Below are 21,383 nucleotides of genomic sequence, written 5' to 3' on the forward strand. Positions count from 1 at the left end.
AGCTCACAGAGACAAGGACAGGAGTGAGGGAGGCCTGCAGCTCACAGAGACAAGGACAGCAGTGAGGGAGGCCTGCAGCTCACAGAGACAAGGACAGGAGTGAGGGAGGACCGCTGTGCCATAGGACAGGGAGGCCAAGAATGATTTACTTCACCATTTAAAAGGTCAAAATGTCTCGTATTCAGCTCATGATAAGATTATTCTGGCCATTAAAGTGATAGATAGTGACCCAAATTTGCCAGCCTGTATTTCACAACAAAGTGAATAGGATGGAAATCACAGGCTGTATAAATTCACACAACATGTGCATCATAAGGGTAGATGTTTAGCCTTAAAGTAATTCTCAACCTCTGTGAGATATAAAATTAACCGACCTTTTCATGTCCATTTTATTCATTATTTCAATGGTATTTTCATCATATCTTTCAGTGTAGTGATTTTCTAACCCACCTCTTTGTCCAGCAAGTGCTGTTCTGCGCACACAGGGCTGACTACAGCGATGTTCCAAAAAGCAGCCAGTTTTGAGGTCACTGCACAAACCTGGGACACAACAGTAATCAGTTGGCATTTAGTCCACAATGCCGTACGTTTCACGCCACTAAGGACAGGCCTACTGTACCAGAAGCCACGGTTAAAGTGCCGCGCACTGACCTACATTTAACAATGTGTTGCCTTTGCCATGTGAGGACAGTGGGCGGAATGAGCAGGAAAAGCACACACACACACACACACACACACACCTGTGAACAGACAGGGCCGATGAGGGCAGCGTAGTTGTGTCTGTGCTGAAGCGCCACTATTTTCCCAGGACCTGTCAGATCGTTACATTCATCGTCCACATACTGGTAGTCCAGCTGATGACCTGCAGGACAAAAGGACTCTTTTTTCGCAAGTGCTTGATTTCAAAGGAACTCCTTACCTACAAGTGCACACGGAAATCCAACACCTAAAATGAACACGTGGCACAAGCCCTCTGGTTAAACAGCACATGAAATGAAGTATGAAGTGTATGAAGCAAAAGCGTATTAAGGCAAAAGTGTGAATGTCCACACAGAATGCAGCTCCCAAATTTTGAATTAAAAAAACAGCAACAGGGTTTTTCGACTCGACAGAATCTTCCTCAGTTAATACGAATTTCAGGCTAAATTAATTGAGCCTGAAGACCCTGTAGGGTCGAAATGTGTTTTTTTTTTTCATTCAAAATTTGGGAGCTTCTCTGGAATATGGAAATATGATCATTTTGGAACATAATGCAGGAACTATTGTAAAGTAAACAAGTACAAAGAAAGAGGAGACTGGAGAGCAAACACAAAATTACATAAATCATGAATGTTAAGTTGAAAGAGTCAATACCTTATTGTTATACCAGCATGGTTTTCGTGTCAAATTGTCACTATTGTTTATTATGAGTAGATTACTTATGTAGAGTAAGATACATTTCCATAAATTTCCAATCCATACTCACAATGGACCTCAATATTAATGCTTGGCAAAGTGTGAAGTCTAAAGTCTTATTAAAGGTTGCTTAAGAACTATGGAAAATCTATTTGCAAACGTAACACCATGAGAAAGATGAGCACAAACAGCAGTGGGTCATCTAAAAGCTGTGTCACACTACATGATGCCGTTAGTTCAGGCACGAGAACCTTGCTCAGATACTGACTTTGCCCTTATTAGGAGGGCCCAATATGTAGGAACATGTCCTCACTGCCGTCTCCACAAACGACTGACCTGGCAGCAGGTCTGTCCTGTTGTTGATGGTGTCTATGGCGATGAGCGCCCCCGCCCCAATGCGCCCGACGCTGAAGGGTATGGAGGTGTTGGGCATGGACAGCAGCACGGTGAACTTGGAGCTGGAGCTCAGTAGCACACACAACAGCAGGAGCAGACTTGATCTCAAGAAAAGCCCCACCAGAGCTGTAAGACAAGCAGCACCAGGGATATGACTGATGTGCCCAGAAACCAGCAAGCAAAGGCATGATCCATACATGCCAAGCTTTAGAATTTAAATGAGAAAAAACACAATATGCATGCTACCCAAAGCAGTGCAGCCCCCAAACGGTCATTAAGAGAACATAACATAAGTTCCAACATATCGCTTTGACTCAACAGTATTTTCCAGCATAAAAATCAGTCACAACAACTGACTTTTCTCAGAATATGACCTTTTCACCGTCAAGGAAAGATAAAATATACAGTATTACACAGCATATTACACATTTTACAAGACTAAAATGATTAAGAAAATGCTTTTTCCTCACCAGTCATGATCTGAGAAGGCATGTAAATATCTCATTCATCAGAAGAATTCCTCTTATAAGAAGATAGTATCAGAACTTCAAGGGCAGAACCAGACGGTGTGTGGTGTGGAGTTCAGTGCAAATGTACTGTAGTGTGTAAAGAGTCCTGCCCTCTGCATATGTAATAAACTCTAGGTGCTCTAGTGACCCTCAGAAAAAACCCAGTCCCTCTGGAGACCCATTTGTGACTGTTGTGGCTCTTTATCAAATGAAAGGGTAAACAGTGATAGCCAAGACTCTGGGAATACAGGGTTGTATCGGAGGAAAAAATGAACTATTTGTCTGGTTGTTTAGATCTTTACTTCCTGTTTTCTTCGTCACCTAGAACATAGATATTATGAAGCTTTATAATATCTAAGGACCAAGCTCAAGAGTTTACTGTGTAATTGACACACTACAGCCCTGGGACAATATGAGCTCATTGGTACAGCATTATGAAATATCTCACCACAGCACTCTCTAGGACAGTGCAGTAATGTACAGTAGGCCTATGTTTTCCCATCTACTCACAACACTGTCAATGTATATAGTGTATGAAATATGTATGCCTATATGTGCCCTATGTCTTCGATTATGTATGTGCTATCCCTGTGCCTGTGACCATGTACGATGACATGTTAACAAATACACAAACTAACTAACTAACCGACTAGAGCCTTTTGTTTTTACATCAACAGGCAGACAGGCAGGCAGGCAGGCAGGCAGGCAGGCAATGATATTCCAGAGCATGTCAACACTAACTGAACATGAAATGATAAATATACCAAATAAATATTTGTGCTCTATTAGGGAAGCAGCAGCGAGTTGGGCTCAACATTGGAGGAAAAAATGGATCGTGGGAAATGCTACTTTCTAGGTCTTCAGGCCAAGGAAAGCTCCAGGTTCTGATAAATTAGATAGAGCAACACTTGAGTCCTTGATGGAGACTAATGATGTCTGGACAGTGTAGGGAAAACATTGATTTTCTCCGGCAGATCTCCTCTCTCTGAATTCACTATCTTGTTTATGTTGAAGCTCAGCATTTAGTACAGTGTGTAGCTTATGCAGCTGGACCTCTTGCACGTGGGAAGAGCCTTAAATGACCGCCCTGTGTGTGTGTGTGTGTGTGTGTGTGTGTGTGTGTGTGTGTGTTATTATTCAGTTATTCTGCTGCACTCATCACTATGTGTAGGTCATTTAACACTTGTGAGGAGGGGGTTGTGTTGCAGTGAGGTTGTATTAGCAGGTCTGAGGGTTTGTGTTCTGCAGTGAGGTTGTATTAGCAGGTCTGAGGGTGGAGGTGTTTGTGTTGCAGTGAGGTTGTATTAGCAGGTCTGAGGGTGGAGGGGGTTGTGTTGCAGTGAGGTTGTATTAGCAGGCCTGAGGGGGGGGGGGGGGGGGTTGCAGTGAGTTGTATTAGCAGGTCTGAGGGTGGAGGGGCTTGTGTTGCAGTGAGGTTGTATTAGCAGGGATGGGAACTACAGCCCAATTTACGGGAGAACATTACAGTGACACTGTGTGCTGTAATGCTACATTTTCGAAAGGGATAAAATAACAAGATCAATTTCCAGTGGCCATGACTGAAATATTCATGGTTGTAACAGACTGTACTAATGCTCTGACTAATGTCACTTCACATGACCATCAAACGTGTAGTTCAGCTGTACTCAGAGCAGTTCTACGACCCATTCATCAGCAGGGATCAATACCTCTTTCATAGTCATGAGAGGAACATCTCAGGCAGTCTGTTTAAATGGCTTTTGTATTAGGTGTGATCGTAAGCTGGTTGTGTGTTTTTCAAGGGTTCGTGTGTCAATCTTTAAGAGTGCCTTACTGGGAATGGTGGGGTAGGATTTCACTGAACAGTCTGACCTCCAAGAGACTGCACTTCAGCCCCCTCACCACAGGGGGGCAGACCACTCACAGGGCTTCAGTGTCGGTCAGATGAGGACAGGACGAGGACATGCTCAGACATCAACCCCAGCAGCAGTGCTGGGACTTCTGAGCTAGTTAGTTCAGCGTCAGACCAGTGGAGTGCTGAGAGGGAACAGGAATCTACAGAACTCTGACATGGAATGAGTACGCTGAGAACATTCCGCTCTGACACACACACAAACGCGCCCAGCTGGTTTAATTTCCGTGCTAATGGTGGGAATCACTGAGCACTGGCTGTAAGCTCCTAGGAGCCAGCATATGGGTGCTGCCAGCAAGGACAACCCTCGTTTCAAAGGGACGAAAGAACGACACCAGAGGTGTTCATTTGTGTGAGTGGAGGCTTATAGGAACGACACAATGTGACAAAAACATGTTGATCTTACTCTAGTAGCAATCTTAACTCATGATGCAAGGTAAAACACTGTCATTGCCAGTAGTATGGGACATTATAGTAGTCTTTCCAGAGGATAAAACCTAAATCCCAAATGTTTGGCAAACAGGCTCAGCAGCTTAATGTAACAAGGACAGGGCATCCTCTTTATCAGCAATGGGGCCAGCACAAGAGGGAGAGACCACACAAGCTCTCACATTAATATACAGTTTAATTCAGTCCTGTTGTTGCTTCAATGACATGACATTTAATACAGAAGGCACTTACAAAAGGTTAAATTATAGATGTGTTATAAACATATCAATTTCTTGATTTAAAAAATCCGCTAAGAACAAGATGGCAGCAACTTGGCAGCTTCTTCATGTACATATCAAAGTGAAATCTACAGACCTAAAATCTACATACAATAAAAACGATTTGATTTTTAAACAATTGTCATCTTAATGCCCCTACAAGTTTTTTTTTTAATACATGTCATATATATATAATTTAAGTAATTTTAAGAACAGAAAGCATTAAAAAAACACAGAAAGGTAGTTTCACTAGTCAGTGGTTCATTTACAGATTAGGCTTAGTGGTTTCTGCATTGTAGAAGTCCTGGTACATCTCAATCAGACGGGAGGCTTCCCTCTGGCCCGACAGCAAAGCACCATGGGTAGTGGAATAGTATTTTCTGTGCGTGGCCTCTCCAGCAAACAGCACCTGCAGAGGCTGGATGGGGAAAGCCCACAGCAGCCGGGAGAAGAGTGGAGAGGAGGTGGGAAGACGATGGAGGGAATATTGATAAGTTGATTATCAGGAGAGAGGCACATGCGCAGGACAAGCCAAATGAATCCACAGAGAAAATAGACGAGGGGGTTGTTTTCAGTTAAAGATGATTAAGCTTGTATTCTGTTACACATAAAGTACAGCATCCACTAAGCTATTTTCAGCGTAAGCACCTCTAGAGCAAGGCTGCGCTGCGCCTTCTGTGAGGTCAGGCTGTTCCTTTCAGAGCCGTAATTGGCCACAGTGCGTTCCCACCTCGGCAGGAAGCCACGGAGCTGGGCCGACTCCTCTCAGGTTACAGCCAGACCAGACCCAGCACACTAGCTGACCCCCCCAGACATACTTAACAGGCCCTCGTATGGATGTCAACAACAGCCTTCCTCCCAGGGCTCAATGACAGACATGTAAACATCAACAAACACCAGCCAGAGCGTCTCCTCACAGTAGCTCCTTTCACATACAGAAACTATAGAATTCTCTGCACTTACAGAAATGTGTATCATTTTTTGGCATTCTTTCCCAGGAGAAATGCACTCTCACTCTCACTGTATAGTTGAATGTTTTCGAACACTGTATGAGTTGTCTGTGTGTCCCTTCTTAAGCGTTTGTGGTGCGGTGCGGTGCGGCGCGGCGCGGCGCGGTGCTTACCGGGGCCTTGGTGCTCTTGGCGTAAGGCAGTGGCATGGCCAGCCTCTCCACGTCTCCTCCGCTGGAGCCCACGCGGGTGAAGGAGTACGAGCCGCGGATGTAGGGCTTACTGCCCCAGCTCGAGCGCAGGATCCGACGCGGCTTCGGAATGTTGGGGTTCCCTGTTGGGGGAGAGAGCAAAGCACACGCTCAGAGTCACAGTCAGGCCAGGCAGGGCATACGAGGCAAAGTCAGATGCTGATCACCGTAATGGCTGTGTGTGTGTGTGTGTGTGTGTGTGTGTGGAGAGAGAGATTAGGGCCTATTTCATTTCAACTCCGCTTTTCCTAGCATGTTTGGCACATCCCACACCCCACTCATCTGCTGAGATTTCAACCATGCAGCTGTCTCCCCCCTCCCCTATCTCTCTCTCTCTCTCCCTCTCTCTCTCTGTCTCTCTCTCTCTTTTCTCTCCTCTCTCTCTCTCCCTCTCTCTCTCTAACAGTGGAGGAGGGGGATCTTGCGGAGCAGCAGAGAGCTTTGCAGGTGTCCCCCCTCCTCCGTCCAAGTGAGAGACGGTCTGCCAAGCCCCAGCACTTGGCCAACAAACTCCCTCATAGCCAGACAAGAGCCTAGTAGCAATATTGCCATCAATTTCATCACACACACACACACACACACACACACACACACACACACACACACACACACACACACACACACACACACACATACACACACACACACACACACACACACAAACACTTCACTTTAATGAACAAAGCTGCCTGCTAATAAACACTGTAGAGACCAGGTAGAGAGCTGGTTCAGCTTGCCTGGAGAATAGGCCATGTTATCAGGTCAACATATCAATAGCCGGAGCATGCACCAGGAGCACTCAACTTAACCTTCAGAGTGTTCCACTTGGTGACCTACAGCAGCTCAGGGATCCCATTACCCAGCCTGCCCTCCTCCTGCTCAGACATGAGAATTATTAACTGCTCACCGAGGCGTCCAGCTCTCTCCCATCTCAGCCACTACTCTTTGTATTTTACATTACATTACATTTCATTTAGCTGACGCCTTTTAACCAAAGCGACTTACAACAGGAAAAAAAACATTTAGGTTTTTAAGAGCATTTCTAACAACATAAAAAGCCACAATAAGTGCATCAATGGGTGTAATAAGTGCATAAATGAGTGTAATAAGTGCATGAAATAAGTGCATGAATGAGTGCGATTGTCTGAAGTAGTGCTATGAGAGGATCAGGCGAGCTCAGCCATCCAGCGCCCTGTCTGAGTACAGACGGGTGGAGACGGGTACAGCGGGGCCAGGCAGCTCATAAGGGGCCATTGTGCTGCTGGGTGCGCTAGAGGCGGGGCTGTCTCATCACACACCTGTCTCACTCTCTCCGCTCCCTGCCCAGGTGAGGCCCATGTGAGCAGTGGCGGGGCTGTCTCATCACACACCTGTCTCACTCTCTCCGCTCCCTGCCCAGGTGAGGCCCATGTGAGCAGAGGCGGAGCTGTCTCATCACACACCTGTCTCACTCTCTCCGCTCCCTGCCCAGGTGAGGCCCATGTGAGCAGTGGCGGGGCTGTCTCATCACACACCTGTCTCACTCTCTCCGCTCCCTGCCCAGGTGAGGAGCAGGGGCGGGGCTGTAATCCCAATCCAATCTCAGGCCACTAATGAAGTGCAGCCCTGCTGGCGGAGGAGAGGAGGAGCAGAGGAGAGGAGGAGAGGAGGAGAGGTGGAGAGGTGGAGTGGAGGAGAGGAGGAGAGGAGGAGCAGAGGAGTGGAGGAGCGGAGGAGAGGTGGAGAGGTGGAGTGGAGGAGCAGAGGAGCGGAGGAGTGGAGGAGTGGAGGAGAGGAGGAGCAGAGGAGAGGAGGAGCGGAGGAGTGGAGGAGCGGAGGAGAGGAGGAGAGGAGGAGCGGAGAGCCGGGCCGAGGGGAGAGTAGTGATGAGGCGGCCCTGTGGAGGATTACGCCGCCTGACCTACATCACAGCCTGGCTGCACTGCAGCACAGCCCACTGCAGCCGCCTACAGTAAGCCTCGTGTGGCGTGTCAGTGGCAGGCGGACTCCCTGGCCTCTCCATTCAACAGAGACAATGAGCGGGGGAGGGGGGAGGGGGGAGGAGGGAGGGGAGGACCTTGACTTCTGACCAGCTGATGCCCAGGGGCTTTCACTGCTGACCGGCATTCTAAGCTCCGACCTTCACTGAGGCCACTGCGTTACGGCAGCCTTCCTTAGCTCTGTGTGATCTCGTATCTGGAGCATTCTCTCTCCATAGTGATGCATAACGCCCGTTCCCACAGGAGGAGGGGCATGCCTGCTGATGGGGTCATCTGAAGCAACAAACTCAGCACCCTGCCTCCACTCACATCAGCACCCTGCTCTCTCTCACACTCACAGCACTCTTGGACAACTTCATCCATTTCTACAGTCTCAACGGGACACAATGATATAACCTAAATGAGAATGATGGCGTTGTGGACGTATGCCTCCGCACAGATGCTAATGTCTGGTTGACATGCATATGTGCTAATGGGCATGTAATGCATAGATTATAGCGTTGCAAGGAATCTAACCAGTGGATGTCTTAGTCCAAGTGAATGTTCATAACAAATTTGAAGCACGTGCCTCAAGGCATTCTTGAGATACTTGTAGCGTTGACAAGAATGGCACTTGGTACTTCGTAGTCACACAGTAACCTTAAACTTTTACCTTTGACATTCAAAATCAAATTAGTTCATCTCCAGTCCAATTGAACATTCCTACCAAATTTGAAGCACATGCTACAGTATGTAGAGTTCTTGAGATATCACGTTCACAAGACTGGGACATGTACGTACGTACAACTCAAACACATTTCAGTGGTATAATCGCTGGCACAGAGGCATAAAAACATATGGATGCAATGCATACAGCAGAGCTGCGGCTAATGATTTATGTAACTGTGCTAAGCCCAAGGCAACGGCTATAGCAAAGAATGAAAGCACGGATTTCAAATAGAATTGGATGCTTTCCACCCTGCATGACAGACTGGGGACCTGACAGGAACAGATTGGGAATATTCATTAGCCAGGTAGAGCAGCGCTGCAGCCCAGTAGACCAGGCTCTGAGTGAGTCATGTGTGTGCAGATGCGTTCTGAGGCATTTAGTCATACATGACTCAACCTGCAAATACTGCACGCTTCGCCTCATGCACTCAAAGGCCTCGCTCTGCCTGCAGAGGGGCTGCCATGACATCACTTCCTCTATCTGGAGGCCCACGAGTGGAATTACACCGGCATGAGTCATGACTCACCCACTACGCTGGCCACCATCTCACAGAGCTCCGCTGCTCACTAGTGCACATCTCAATGGTGCGCTGCACTGAGGGGTTGCTGAAGATCTGCAGCTTTGTGTATAATTATTCTTATAATAAACCATTTTATAGTGAATATCATCCTGGAGTGGAGTATCTATCATATTATTATATGGATAGCCACCACCTGCTTCCTACATGTAAACCGTTCAGAGTGGAGAAAAAAAACCTATTTATTATTATATTTTACTACTCATACTATTCTACGACCTTAATGAGTATTTCTTTTAAGATGTCTTTAGATTGTGTACTGCAGTGCTGGCGGTGGCACATAGTGATCTATACTGGTGTAACCATGGGAATAGTCCTGCCTCATTTTACTGCGTCAGGTCATGATGAATGAATCTTATCACTGGCTCAAAGGCAGATTGAATATTTAGTATATATGATAAATAAAACATTAGGATGTCTGAATGTTGATATATAAAAGATAAAACCACTATGCGGATATAGTAATCTGATCACTGTGTACGTCATCTTGTAATGTGACATGTGAGTGTGTCATGGTGTTGTTGAGGGAACAATTGCCTCGCCGATGAGTGACATTTACAACCTCGGAGACACTACACGTCTGACTGGCTGCTTGAATCAATAGATAAGATGTTAAGTAAGCTCCATTGGAATGAAACAACGTGAGTAGTCGCTGAGGTCTTGTCTGTTTCACAACACTCACGCCGATAAGTAACCATTTAAGTGCCGGTCTGGCTCTCCTAAGACTAAGACCCAGGGACACACAATACGCCTATAGGTAACCATTTAAGAGCTAGTCTGGTTTAAGACTAACCCAGGAGCACACACTACGCCTATAGGTAACCATTTAAGAGCTAGTCTGGCTTAAGACTAACCCAGGGACACACAATACGCCTATAAGTAACCATTTAAGAGCTAGTCTGGCTTAAGACTAACCCAAGACTAACCCAGGAACACACAATACGCCTATAAGTAACCATTTAAGAGCTGCCTTAAGACTAACCCTGGAACACACAATACGCCTATAAGTAACCATTTAAGAGCTAGTCTGGCTCTCCTAAGACTGATCCTGGAACACACAACATCAGAGGCAGATGACCCCTCCTGAGGCAGCTGACCCCTCCTGACCCCTACTGACCTGTGAAGGTGCGCAGCAGCTCGGTGCAGGTCTCGGCGACGGTCTCGTCGTCGCAGCGCTCCATGAGCAGCGCCTCGTCGCCGCAGATCCAGCCGCTGAGCATGTAGCCGTAGCGCTCGGGCGGGTACAGCACGTCGAAGCTGCAGATCTTGCGGTACCACAGCTCCTGCGGGTAGGACGGCGTCTCCAGCTGCGCCTCGTCCTCCCACACGAACTGGATGCTGTTGCACTCGGGGCTCCAGAAGGGCTCGTCGAACTCCAGGAAGATCTTGTCGGTGGTGCTGATGCCCAGCTTCTCGATGGCCTGCGCCTTGTCGCGCGGCAGCCCCGGCGAGAAGAGCGTCTCGTGGCCCTTCTTCAGCACGCCCAGCGAGGCCGTGACGACGACGTGGTCGGCGGGGAGCCGCTCGCCGTCCTCGCACTCCACGTGCGCGGGCGCCTGGCAGGGCCGGCAGTCGCGGTTGTGGTCGTGCTCGTCCGCGCCGATCTCCTCGGCCTGCTGCAGGCTGTAGTTCCAGTGGACGCGGCGCACGGGCTTCCCCCGGCGGATCACGCGCGACGGGATCTCCTGCGCCAGCAGCTCCACCACCTGCATGAAGCCCCCGGGGATGACGTGGTGCGCTCCCGGGATCTCCGTCCACTCGCCGAACTCGCTGAGCGACACCTCGTCCATGCTGGGGGAACTGCTCTCACAGCTTTCCACCTGCACACACACACACGCACACAGACACACACACACACATGAAACATGTGGCACTTATGATTCTACCCAACAATTACTTCTCAACACGATAACTGGATAAACAAAGAACCATGATGTTTAGGGTGCTTTTGCTTACTAGTAAATGGATGCTTATTATCACAGGATGCTTTACTGTTTACAGAGAGACAAAAAAAACAGACATGGAAAATAAAACAAATCCCACGTCGCTGTTTACATATTTATCTGGATGGACAATCTGTGCAATATGCAGCGCCTTCCTATTGCTGTTGCTGTTGCATCACTAGACATGCTCCTGCCCTGAGGCACTAGGGTGGCTTACTAAAGAAGCTGCTGTCGTCACAGTCACTGGTATTTACAGATCACATAGCACAAGTACGCACAAGGATATAAACCAGTAAAAACACTCTGTGTGCTTGCAGGATGCAACATGCCTTCTCAGACGCAGGACAAAGGTTACAGATTTCTTTAAAGGGTATGGCAGGTGTATGGTGACAGGGGAAATTGAGGCAATTGAGGTAATTGCTCAAGTTGATCATGCTCAAACTTCCAGGGTATGTGATATAAGGGAGGAATTCTTCTCCTAAATTCTTTTAGATCGACCAAACAACTCCTTTCCAATACTTGTATCAGACTTACAGGAAGGGACATCAGAGCTTCAGTATTTCAGTGTGCTTTTTGCTATGGTAGGCATGACACAGCTTGTCATCTTTTTTGCATAGTGTGAAAGGTTGTAAATAGAATATTGTGTATACGCTTCAGAGCCGGTTGTGCAGGCGTAGCGAGCGAGAGCAAGAGCGTGTGAGAGCGAGCGTCACCTTGAGGTACTGCTGCAGCATGGAGAGCTTGAGCTTCTTGGTGCTCTCGGAGTCGTCAGGGTCCAGCATGATCTTCCTCCGCACCACATCACGCGTGAAGATCCCCACGCTGTTCTGACTCTCAGCCCCAACAGGCTTTCCATTCTGGAAGAACTCCTGAGTCAGCTCATACACCTGACACACACACACACACAAACAAAAACAAACCTGATCAATGACTGATGTGAGGAAAAAAACATACCACCAACTGTACACTGCAAACAAAGCACAAATTGTTCCCGAGGGAAGACTGAAAGCATGTGCAAAAGGGCAAAACTAAGATTTGAAATTCCTGATTTAAGCGAGACCTGCTCTCATAACCCATAACTTTGCAGGCCAGTAAATGAGTAGCAAAGCTGGGTGGCTCCAACACTATTCTCAATGCCACAGCAGCGCAACGCTGTACACCTCATGAGAATCTCACGGCTGATGGAGTCCCAGCTCAACAGTGCTCAGCATGGCTGTGGCCCACGGTGGGAACATGATTTGAAGAGTGGTAATGTTGAGCTGAAAACTGAGAAGAGAAATTCAGAGTCTGGGGCAAGTATAGCTGTCACGTGAGGCAGTCACGAGACTGATTGAGCAAGCTGTTCCATGGAAAAGAAGTCAAGCCAGGGGTCACTATAAGTCAAGCTATGTGGTCAGAGAAAAGGGACCTGAAGCTACACATTAGTTTGAGTTTAGCCATTTTTCTCACCGAGCACAGCAGAAGTGTCAGAGGAAAGGAGAACACTCATACCAGTGACTTGTCAGCCATTTGTCATGTTCTGATTTCCATTTTTAATCAACCTGTCATGCTGATACAAACGATACTCTCTGAAAATGGATATACCATCTAATTGCGATTGAGTGTAATTTATATGACTGTGTGCTGTTGCACTGAACAGAACTCCTTTGTTAACGGAACTAAACCGCATGTACATGAAGGTGAATGATATCACCTAGGAGACCACACCATTGACATGTCTGAACAAGGCCTGTTTTATTGTCTAGTCAAAGCCTCAGACAATAGCCAACATTTAATAGCATGGCAGAGTCCAATCTCATATCATATTCTCTTTACATCTACCATACACACAATTAGTTTTTGTCAGTTTCAACTGGTTAAGTATTACAAAATATGCCATTGTGACATATTGCACAGCATATTCTAAATAAAACTATTCTGATTTTCAATAACTATATCCCAGGGCTGTAGTACTCGAGTCCGGACTTGAACCTCTTTGGACTCGGTCTTGACTTGGTCTCGACCGGTCCTGGTCTTGGACTTGTCTTGGACTCGACAAAGGTGGTCTTGACTACAGCCCTACTATATCCACTAAAGTCTGTGACAACAATAATGTTCATGCTTTATGAAATATATGCTGTACGGTGAAGAATTGCTTGGCCTTGACAATGCAGTAACAACACTATATGGAATCACAGGGGTTATAACATCAGAAGCATTCTGTGAGACCTACAGTACAGTAGCACCACCAGAGGTGCTGTAAAGCTGCTGGTTCAGATTCACACACTGAGTGTCGTCAGGCATGAGGATGATGTGGCGGATGTGTCAGGACAGCTCCCTGATGCCACGAGAGGTGAGCCCATCTGCGGGCAATGGGCATGATGCCACAAGAGGTGCCCATCTGTGGGCATGGGCATGGATGCCAGCGGATGATCACAGTCACCTACAGTAAAGTAAGTGGGCCACACGCAACATCCTGTGCTCCGGGGATGGCATGAAAGCGTTCCAAATTCCGCAGTGCATCACAGCAGATGCGTCAGCGGATGTCAGCGCGAGCTAAGACAGAGGGCACAGCAGTGCCCAGTCGGGCCCTAGCGAGATGGTGCCAGCGAGCGCAGGTGAGGTGCCATGGGCACGGGGTTCAAAGGCCTGGACAAAACACAGACCCTGTACTTATTAGTTAAAAAAACACACATGAAAGGACGGAACTGTGTGCTGGTGTGAGCCAAAAGTCTGCGATGTGTAGCAGCAAATGTCAACTAAGCTTCAACAGTTCTCGTTTAAAATAGATATGTACTCAAAAGAGGCTAAAAGACATTGCAACATACTTTCGGGCTGACACAACTACGCAGTACCCTTTGGCGACGTCTGCCACTCGTCAAGTGACGGCAAAGTTTAGAACTTTTAACGGCGCAAAGCCCACTGGTGCCGTCTGACACCCTTTGACGCCAACTTTTAGAAACTTGTTCTGTTATCTGTCAAGTGTCACATCTTTAGATGGGCGTGTCGTCGCCAATGAGCCTTGGCCTGCAGAAGCTCAGGTACAGCCTGCAGGTCTTATTCAGTTCACTTTTCTGTTCATCACGTTGCACCTTATAGTCCCCTAGCTACTGTAGCTGCCCGTTCAGTGTGTGTGCTGACCGTTTACACAGTTTGCTGTTCATACAGTCCAGCTCTGTAAATGGGAATCAAACATGGAGGCTCGGACACAGCCAGAACAGCTCCTGCTAATCAGGCTCAGTTGGGCTCAAATATCACCAGAGTGACGGACTGCAGACTTTTAACAGCAGCAACATTCACTTCCCACTGTGTAAGGGCACGTGCCTCGACCCAAACCTGCATCCTGCGTTCATACGCACTAATAACTGGTGATAGATAGATAGATACTGTAGATAGATAGATAGATACTTTATTGATCCCCAAGGGTAAATTCAAGAAAGGTGAGCACGCTACCTCGTTGTACAGGTCGCTGAACTCCTCCACCAGGTCCTTGGGGATCCTCTTGCCGTTGTTGACCTGGTAGTGTGCCACCCCGTTCTTGGCATAGAGGCTGATGCGGCCCACACTCCGCTCCTCGTCCGTGGTGTGCTCCAGGAGCCCGCTGTCCTTCGCAAGGTGGTACACTGGGTTGCCGTTGGCGCCATGGATCCAGGTAGCTCCGAGTTCTAAGATTGCGTTACCTGTGTGAGAAGAAGCAAATGTGTTGCATTTCATTTAGTTACAGAAAGAGCACCGTAACAGAGCAGTACAGCTGGTGAAGGACTACAACACTATCACCTCTACGACCTGTAGAACCTCTCGTTGGCTGTTTAACTTAAAACAGGGTGTGAACAAGTCTTACAGCCAAGCAGAAACAAGGGCCGATCATATGGAGGGTGATACCTTAATGACTACACATATCTCAAATAAATACGCTGCTAGTAAGTTCCTCTGGCACCATCAGCTTTTGTTGCCGTTCTCTTACCGTGCTGAATACTTTGCACTCTGCCCCCAATGCGGTCGGACGCCTCTAGGACCGTGACATTGGTGAAGCCGTTCTCCAGTAGGGTTTTGGTAGTAGCGAGGCCGGCCAAACCAGCGCCAATCACTACTATTCGTGGTTGTCGATGTCGTCGTAAGCCACTACTAAGGGGGTCATCAGTGCTGTCTGAAGATATTTCACAACTTTGCATGCCGCCCAAGCTCCACTTCTAGTGCGTCTGCAGAGGAGACAGAGAAGAGGGGAGATGAACACCGACAACACAATGTTTTGCTTTCCTGACAGTGCGCTTTAGCACATGCACAAACAAATGTATTTAACGGTAAGTGCTTGCTTCAGTGGGTCAGACTCACTCCACTGACTCCAGTCTATATTTCAAAGGGCCGCAGAGCACACAAGCCCCCTTTTCCAAACAAAGCCTTTATGACATGGATACATTCTGACACTCCAGATTAAGCGATTTAGTGCTTGGCTTCACTCAGACTGTGTGGGCCTGTTCCTGTTCGGCCATCGCCCTGCCAACACCACAAGAGGAACTCCCAATGCAACAGCCACCTCTTCAGGAGCACACACACCAATGCATCAAATCACGTTCCATCCCATCATACAAATGTGGCACAACATACAAAAGTACATCACTGACATGCGCAAGAGACATCTTTCATCCAGTAGTTCTTAGAGCACAGAAACTTTAAACTGATAACATGCTTTCAGTGAATCCCGGCTGAAGAAACGAAAATGTCACATCGTTTGTTTCCAGGACTAAACCTTAAAACAGTCTCCGCCTCCTTGTTTTTCCAGAACTCAGATTGTTTTGGCTCATTTTGTTGTTCAGGTCAGTCCAGTGACATTGAGTGATGACCTTGTCTGGGTTTTTCAGGATGTGAATGACATGCACTGTTACTTTGTTGCCATCAGGCTCAGAAAACTGGATATGTGGAAAACATGAGCACATGTCCTCAGTCACCTTGTAGGCTGCAACCTGTAAACTACACACATTATGGCTGCAGAACTGATGTGGAAAATATCTTCTTCCTTCCAAACAAAGAAGAAAATAACATAGTTCAAGACGTACATGTAGCACATTGAACACACACACACACACACACACACACACACACACACACACACATACACACACACACCTTTGAAAAAACTAAATTACAGGAAGCCTCTATTAACCCCACTATTTATCCTAACAAGTTGAAACAAGCTCTCTCTCTTTCACACACACTCACAGACACACACAGACACACACACAGACACACACACACACACACACACACACACACTCAACTGAGCAGGATAGAAGACATCTTTGACAAATCACAGGCAACAGAGCAGAGAGGCTGATAGTGAGAGAAAAGGGGAAGAGCCACAGTGCGCTAAACTAAGACTAAACACGTCTCCCTGGGCCCCTGCTTTCATCAGAGAGGCGCTAAACTAAGACTAAACACGTCTCCGTGGGCCCCTTCTTTCATCACAGAGGTCCACACACTGTACGCCACTCTTCCCTGCCTACCCCTATCCTGCCGCAGAGCCCAAACCATCACCACGGCAACACTGGACACATGGCAGCCCACACAGACATATGGCATGAAGCCTTACAGAACTCTCATTTTATAACTCTCTCTCTCGTATTGCACTCTCTCTCTCTCTCTCTCTCTCTCTAACAGAAACATGTCCTGGAAGTCTGAGAAAAGACATACTGGACTACTAGATGGATGCATTAAACATTAATAAACAGGCTTATGACCATAAGTTGGTCTGTCTGTTACTGTTTACGGTATCATCACTAAATGGATGCTCCTGAGCATAACTTAAAAATAAGGGCTTTGTCTGATCTTTCCAGAGCACTTCATAAATCAACAATGACCAGATCAACAATTCAAGCTCATATTGAATAATTACTTAACTACACAATATTGTACTGTTCTCCTCCAGTCTAGCTATTTCAATATAAACCACCAAGTTTCTGGAGCCAGAAAAAACAGTCTTTGGTGTTAAACAAACCCGAGTCTTCAACCATTCCAGGTAGAAGAAGATTACATTATACCTGACAACAACACAAATGACCAACTGAGAGGTCATAAGAATAACAATACTAGGATTTTCCATTTGCAATACTGTCGCTCATTCATCCTCACTGACAACCTTATTCAAGCTGACCCACCACCAATCATGAATTATGAATTTTTAGAAGCAAGGCTTTGAATGAAAAAAAGTCCAATTCCATTTCAACACGAGGCCCATTTCTAATCACAATAATGCTCTATATGGGACTGTGCTCATAGGCGGAGAGGGCTTGTGTCAGCAGTAGCCTTTACTGTGTCTTGGTGGCATATCCTTGTGTGAGCCTAGTGGACCACTGACTGGCCAGACCACAGCACTCAGCAGCGCGGCAGTAGCGATGGCTGAGGTGGGTTGGAGTGACTGATGACCACCTCACAGAGATCCAACTCAAAGGCACACTTGAGGTTGGACAGACTAGAACCTGGAACATTTACCAGACACCGTTAGAAGCACTAACAGGATATGTTCTGCTGCCCTCTGTCTCTGACTCTCCGGGCCAAGTTGTGCTGCGCCGGTGCACTGAGACCCTGCCTCTGGACAGCATCTCATCTGGGACCAGGCCGAGGAGAAGACAACCGCTTTTTATAAAGTATGTGGAAGGAGTTGTTTAATATCAAAAAGGTACACGTCCCCCCTTCTATTTATTGCTTCAAGGCAAAATCTGAGTATACAAGGAAGGCAAAGCCAGACCAGGAAAGGGAAATAACAAAAGAGATAAAGAAACAGCATATTTCCCTTTATTCTTCCCCACTGACACCCCACAAGGTGAAATGCCTAAAATAGACCCAATTTCTGTCCCAGAGACATCCGTAGTGTCAACACTAAAGCTTTTCAGAAGAGGTCTTGACCCAGGGTCAGTATTGGCTGAGACCATCTATCAAGTCATCCTTATATTTGCCCATTACAGACTTTTATGGAATGGTCACTTCTCACCAGAAACATTAGGCTATTTCTTTTATTAGTGGTAGTGGTCTACGGTAGGCTAGGCTACTACTGGCGGGTTTGCCACATACTGTATCATGAATGTGTTTTGCAATCAGTTCCCTGCATACTGTGCACAGTAAATGAGTAAAGGGTATTATCTCTCTCTCTCTCTCTCTCTCTCTCTCTCTCTCTCTCTCTCTCCAGATTACGGGGGTGGGGTGGGGGGCTACGCATGACCTAGAAACTGCAACCTACATACTCCATACGCCCTTTATATACTCTGGCTAGAGTAGACAAAGAGTGGGCTATTGTTGGTTCATCAATGTAATAGTGTAATGGATTCCCTGCTTCATGGCATCCAGAACTGCAGTCATCATGTTCTTATGGACGGAATAAATTGAAAATCCCCTCATACCCCACCGACCATCAGTCCTAGGTACAGTAGTTTGTGCATGTGTTTCCCGGCCCAACCTGAGACCTCTCCAGTTAGTCTAGACCTCGCATGAGGGTGCGATGTCACAGTGAGGTCGTCACCTGTGTGAGCGCAGGATGACTGTGTGTGGGTAGCCTATGAAAAAACTTAGAACCAGAAAATGTGATTCATAGCACAGTCGCGTAAGAGTATGCCCAATTACCATACGTTTGTTTACAGGCTATAAGTAAACCTCAACAAACATAACGGTCATAATTGCAGCTTTATGTTACTACTGAGACAAGTTGAAGCATATTAAATGAACTAAGGACGTTTAACATTTTGGAAACAGTAGGCCTAAGGAAGGTGCCGCTTCGGTCAAATAAATATTTTTGGCTTACTTCACCAAGTTCGCAAAATAGGCACAGAGGTAATATCGCCTATAAAGTCGAGTCATCACAACTGCCACGTAAGTTGCGTTGTGTACAGAGCAACCCAGATTTAGACCATTTAATTTAATGAATTTGGTTAGACTGACAGAAAAAGCCATGGACGAGTAACCCTTCATCTCCAAAAACGCAGGAATAAAGAAGCACATCAGCAAAAAATATTTTCACAGCCGGCGAGTCGTGTAAAGTTTTCATTGAGTCTGTCAGAACCTTCACAGTCCATCTTCACAGTAAAATAAGTGGGGAAAAAACGTACACATAGGCCTATTGAAACTTAATGACGGCCTTGGCGTAAGCTGTGCATCTCCAACATCGTAGTTTTATTCAACATACGATATTTAATAGCAAAGATAATGACAAGACCTGACCCACTCAGCTTGGAATATACCAGGCTATTTGATGTTTACATATGGGTATCGGTTAATACAGAAACAGTCTCGGCGACCACGACACCAATTCACGGAACGTTCTTAAGTAATATAAAAACGACTGAAAAACAGCTGTTACCTGACTCTGTTAGTCCTCAGCTTTACACGTGAGTGTGGCTCTTGTCCTTTTGTGTTTTCCTTGTCTCCGGCTGCGCTTTGTATTTATGTGTGCCTTGGAACCAGAAGCAGCCAGTTCCCTGTTGCCACTGCCTCCTTATTGAATAATTATGAGATGTGGTGACGTGTACGGATAAGACCAACCCAGTGCATAGCCAGAGCTGTGTCAAGTGAATTACCAACCGGTACTGGAGCGCCCAGCAGCGCCTGCCACATCAGAACTTCTTTATCTGAAAGTTCATCAGAGATCTCCGGAGTAGGCTATTCGTTTTTTCGGTGTCTAATGATAACGGCCAATATGTGCAGGCTATTGTAGTTTTGGTGCTTTGCGTTGTAATCAAGGTTTTAACACATAACATATTTAACAGAAGCAGAGTAGGCTATCTCTAAAAAATATTAAGCTATATGCGTAATCACAACGCGCCATAACGTTGACTTGCTCTCGTAGACAAGCTGTCTTTAGATGAAAAGGGCTATGCGAGGTGGTTAACGTGTGCTGCTTTATAGTAAAAGGGTTGCATATTGTAATAGTGTTACATTTGGAAAGTTGTTCTACGTGGCTGGATGGTTTTTCTTTTTTTGCATGTAGTACATAGTCTGCAGATGTTACGAAGATAAAAAAGACTCAGGCTGTCTAGCTTCATGATGTAATTGCATTATAATTACTATCATGATATTGTCATGCTAAACTCACTTTGTTTAGAATATGCTTTAAAAGCGTTAAAACATTTTATATTTCTACTTTAAAAAACTATTTTACTCGAGCATACTCTATCACTTGGTCAAATGTCTCTAACAAGACAGCAACCTGCATGGTTACCTTTGACATTATACAAGTCAGTAACTTGCAAATAACTTTTTATTTTTCCTACGCTTTGTAAGATATTGTGGGCCGATTTAATAGCAATTAGTGAGTAGATCTGATCACCAGGAGGGAACACCCTGAGAGATGTCATCATGACATCACCCGTCATCAACACTCCAATTTGGGCCACTGACCACCTCCCTTCCTGCCCTTGTGTTGGGATTGTTGAATTGACACTGTACAAATAATCTAATCTTTTTTAGCAGCACAAACACTTTTAACAGTTGTCTGTCACTCCATCCACACACACACACACACACACACACACACACAGGCCTGCTCAAGATGAAAACAAAGAAATCACATTTTAATAACATGTGACCAAAGATCTGAAATCTTTGATCAAACAAAGCAAATTATATATGTTTCATCAATTTCAACAATGACAAAAATATCAAAAGGATATTATGTGAGCCAGAGCCTATTTTTAGACTTGATGGCAGTAATGGGCTAAACACACTGAGCTTATACTGCTTTCACAGAAATAGTTCAAGATGGGTAATTAAGGAAACTAGGGAAAATGGCAGCTTCATAGCATTTACAGTAGCTTTGTTCACGTGCACATCACGCCATATTTTCAGGGAAGGGGTCCTGCGGCTTTCTCTCAGAGCCATGTGATCAGAGCACCCCAGAATGGCAGGGCTGGTGAACACAAGAGGATTACCATTTGGTAGGAACATTCCGCATATTCAGACTTTGAAACAGTCATGCATGGACTGGCCAATTCAGGCAACATGCATAAAATAACCCAAGGTCCAATGTCAGGTGTTTTCACAGGAAAAGGCCAAAGAATGCCTAACCCATTAAGAGTTTCACTCAACCCAAAACATTTCCAAGGGAAATGCAAATG

At 46.3% G+C, this 21,383-nt stretch overlaps 1 protein-coding gene across 1 annotated transcript; it reads right to left on the minus strand.

The window, feature by feature from the left end:
• Window positions 1-4,798: 4,798 nt before the first annotated feature.
• smox (spermine oxidase) lies at window positions 4,799-19,754 on the minus strand. The gene is made up of 7 exons (XM_062530654.1): window positions 19,631-19,754; window positions 15,251-15,485; window positions 14,740-14,966; window positions 12,021-12,194; window positions 10,482-11,184; window positions 6,022-6,182; window positions 4,799-5,316 (listed from the first exon to the last, which is right to left on the minus strand). The coding sequence occupies exons 2-7, from the start codon at window positions 15,456-15,458 to the stop codon at window positions 5,164-5,166; spliced, it is 1,626 nt and encodes a 541-aa protein (XP_062386638.1). The 5' UTR covers window positions 15,459-15,485; window positions 19,631-19,754; the 3' UTR covers window positions 4,799-5,163.
• Window positions 19,755-21,383: the final 1,629 nt, after the last annotated feature.

Source organism: Sardina pilchardus, chromosome 2 (genome assembly GCF_963854185.1).
Source record: "Sardina pilchardus chromosome 2, fSarPil1.1, whole genome shotgun sequence".
Taxonomy (NCBI): Eukaryota; Metazoa; Chordata; class Actinopteri; order Clupeiformes; family Clupeidae; genus Sardina; species Sardina pilchardus.

What these genes read in the sequence shown, in the direction of transcription:
- smox (XM_062530654.1), bottom strand. Translation starts at nt 15,458, where the DNA reads ATGCAAAGTTGTGAAATATCTTCAGACAGCACTGATGACCCCCTTAGT. An exon ending in TCAGCGACCTGTACAACGAG is followed by an intron (nt 12,195 to 14,739) that starts GTAGCGTGCTCA and finishes TGTGTGTGTCAG; the next exon opens with GTGTATGAGCTGACTCAGGA. An exon ending in GCTGCTGCGCACCTTCACAG is followed by an intron (nt 6,183 to 10,481) that starts GTCAGTAGGGGT and finishes CTCCCCCAACAG; the next exon opens with GGAACCCCAACATTCCGAAG.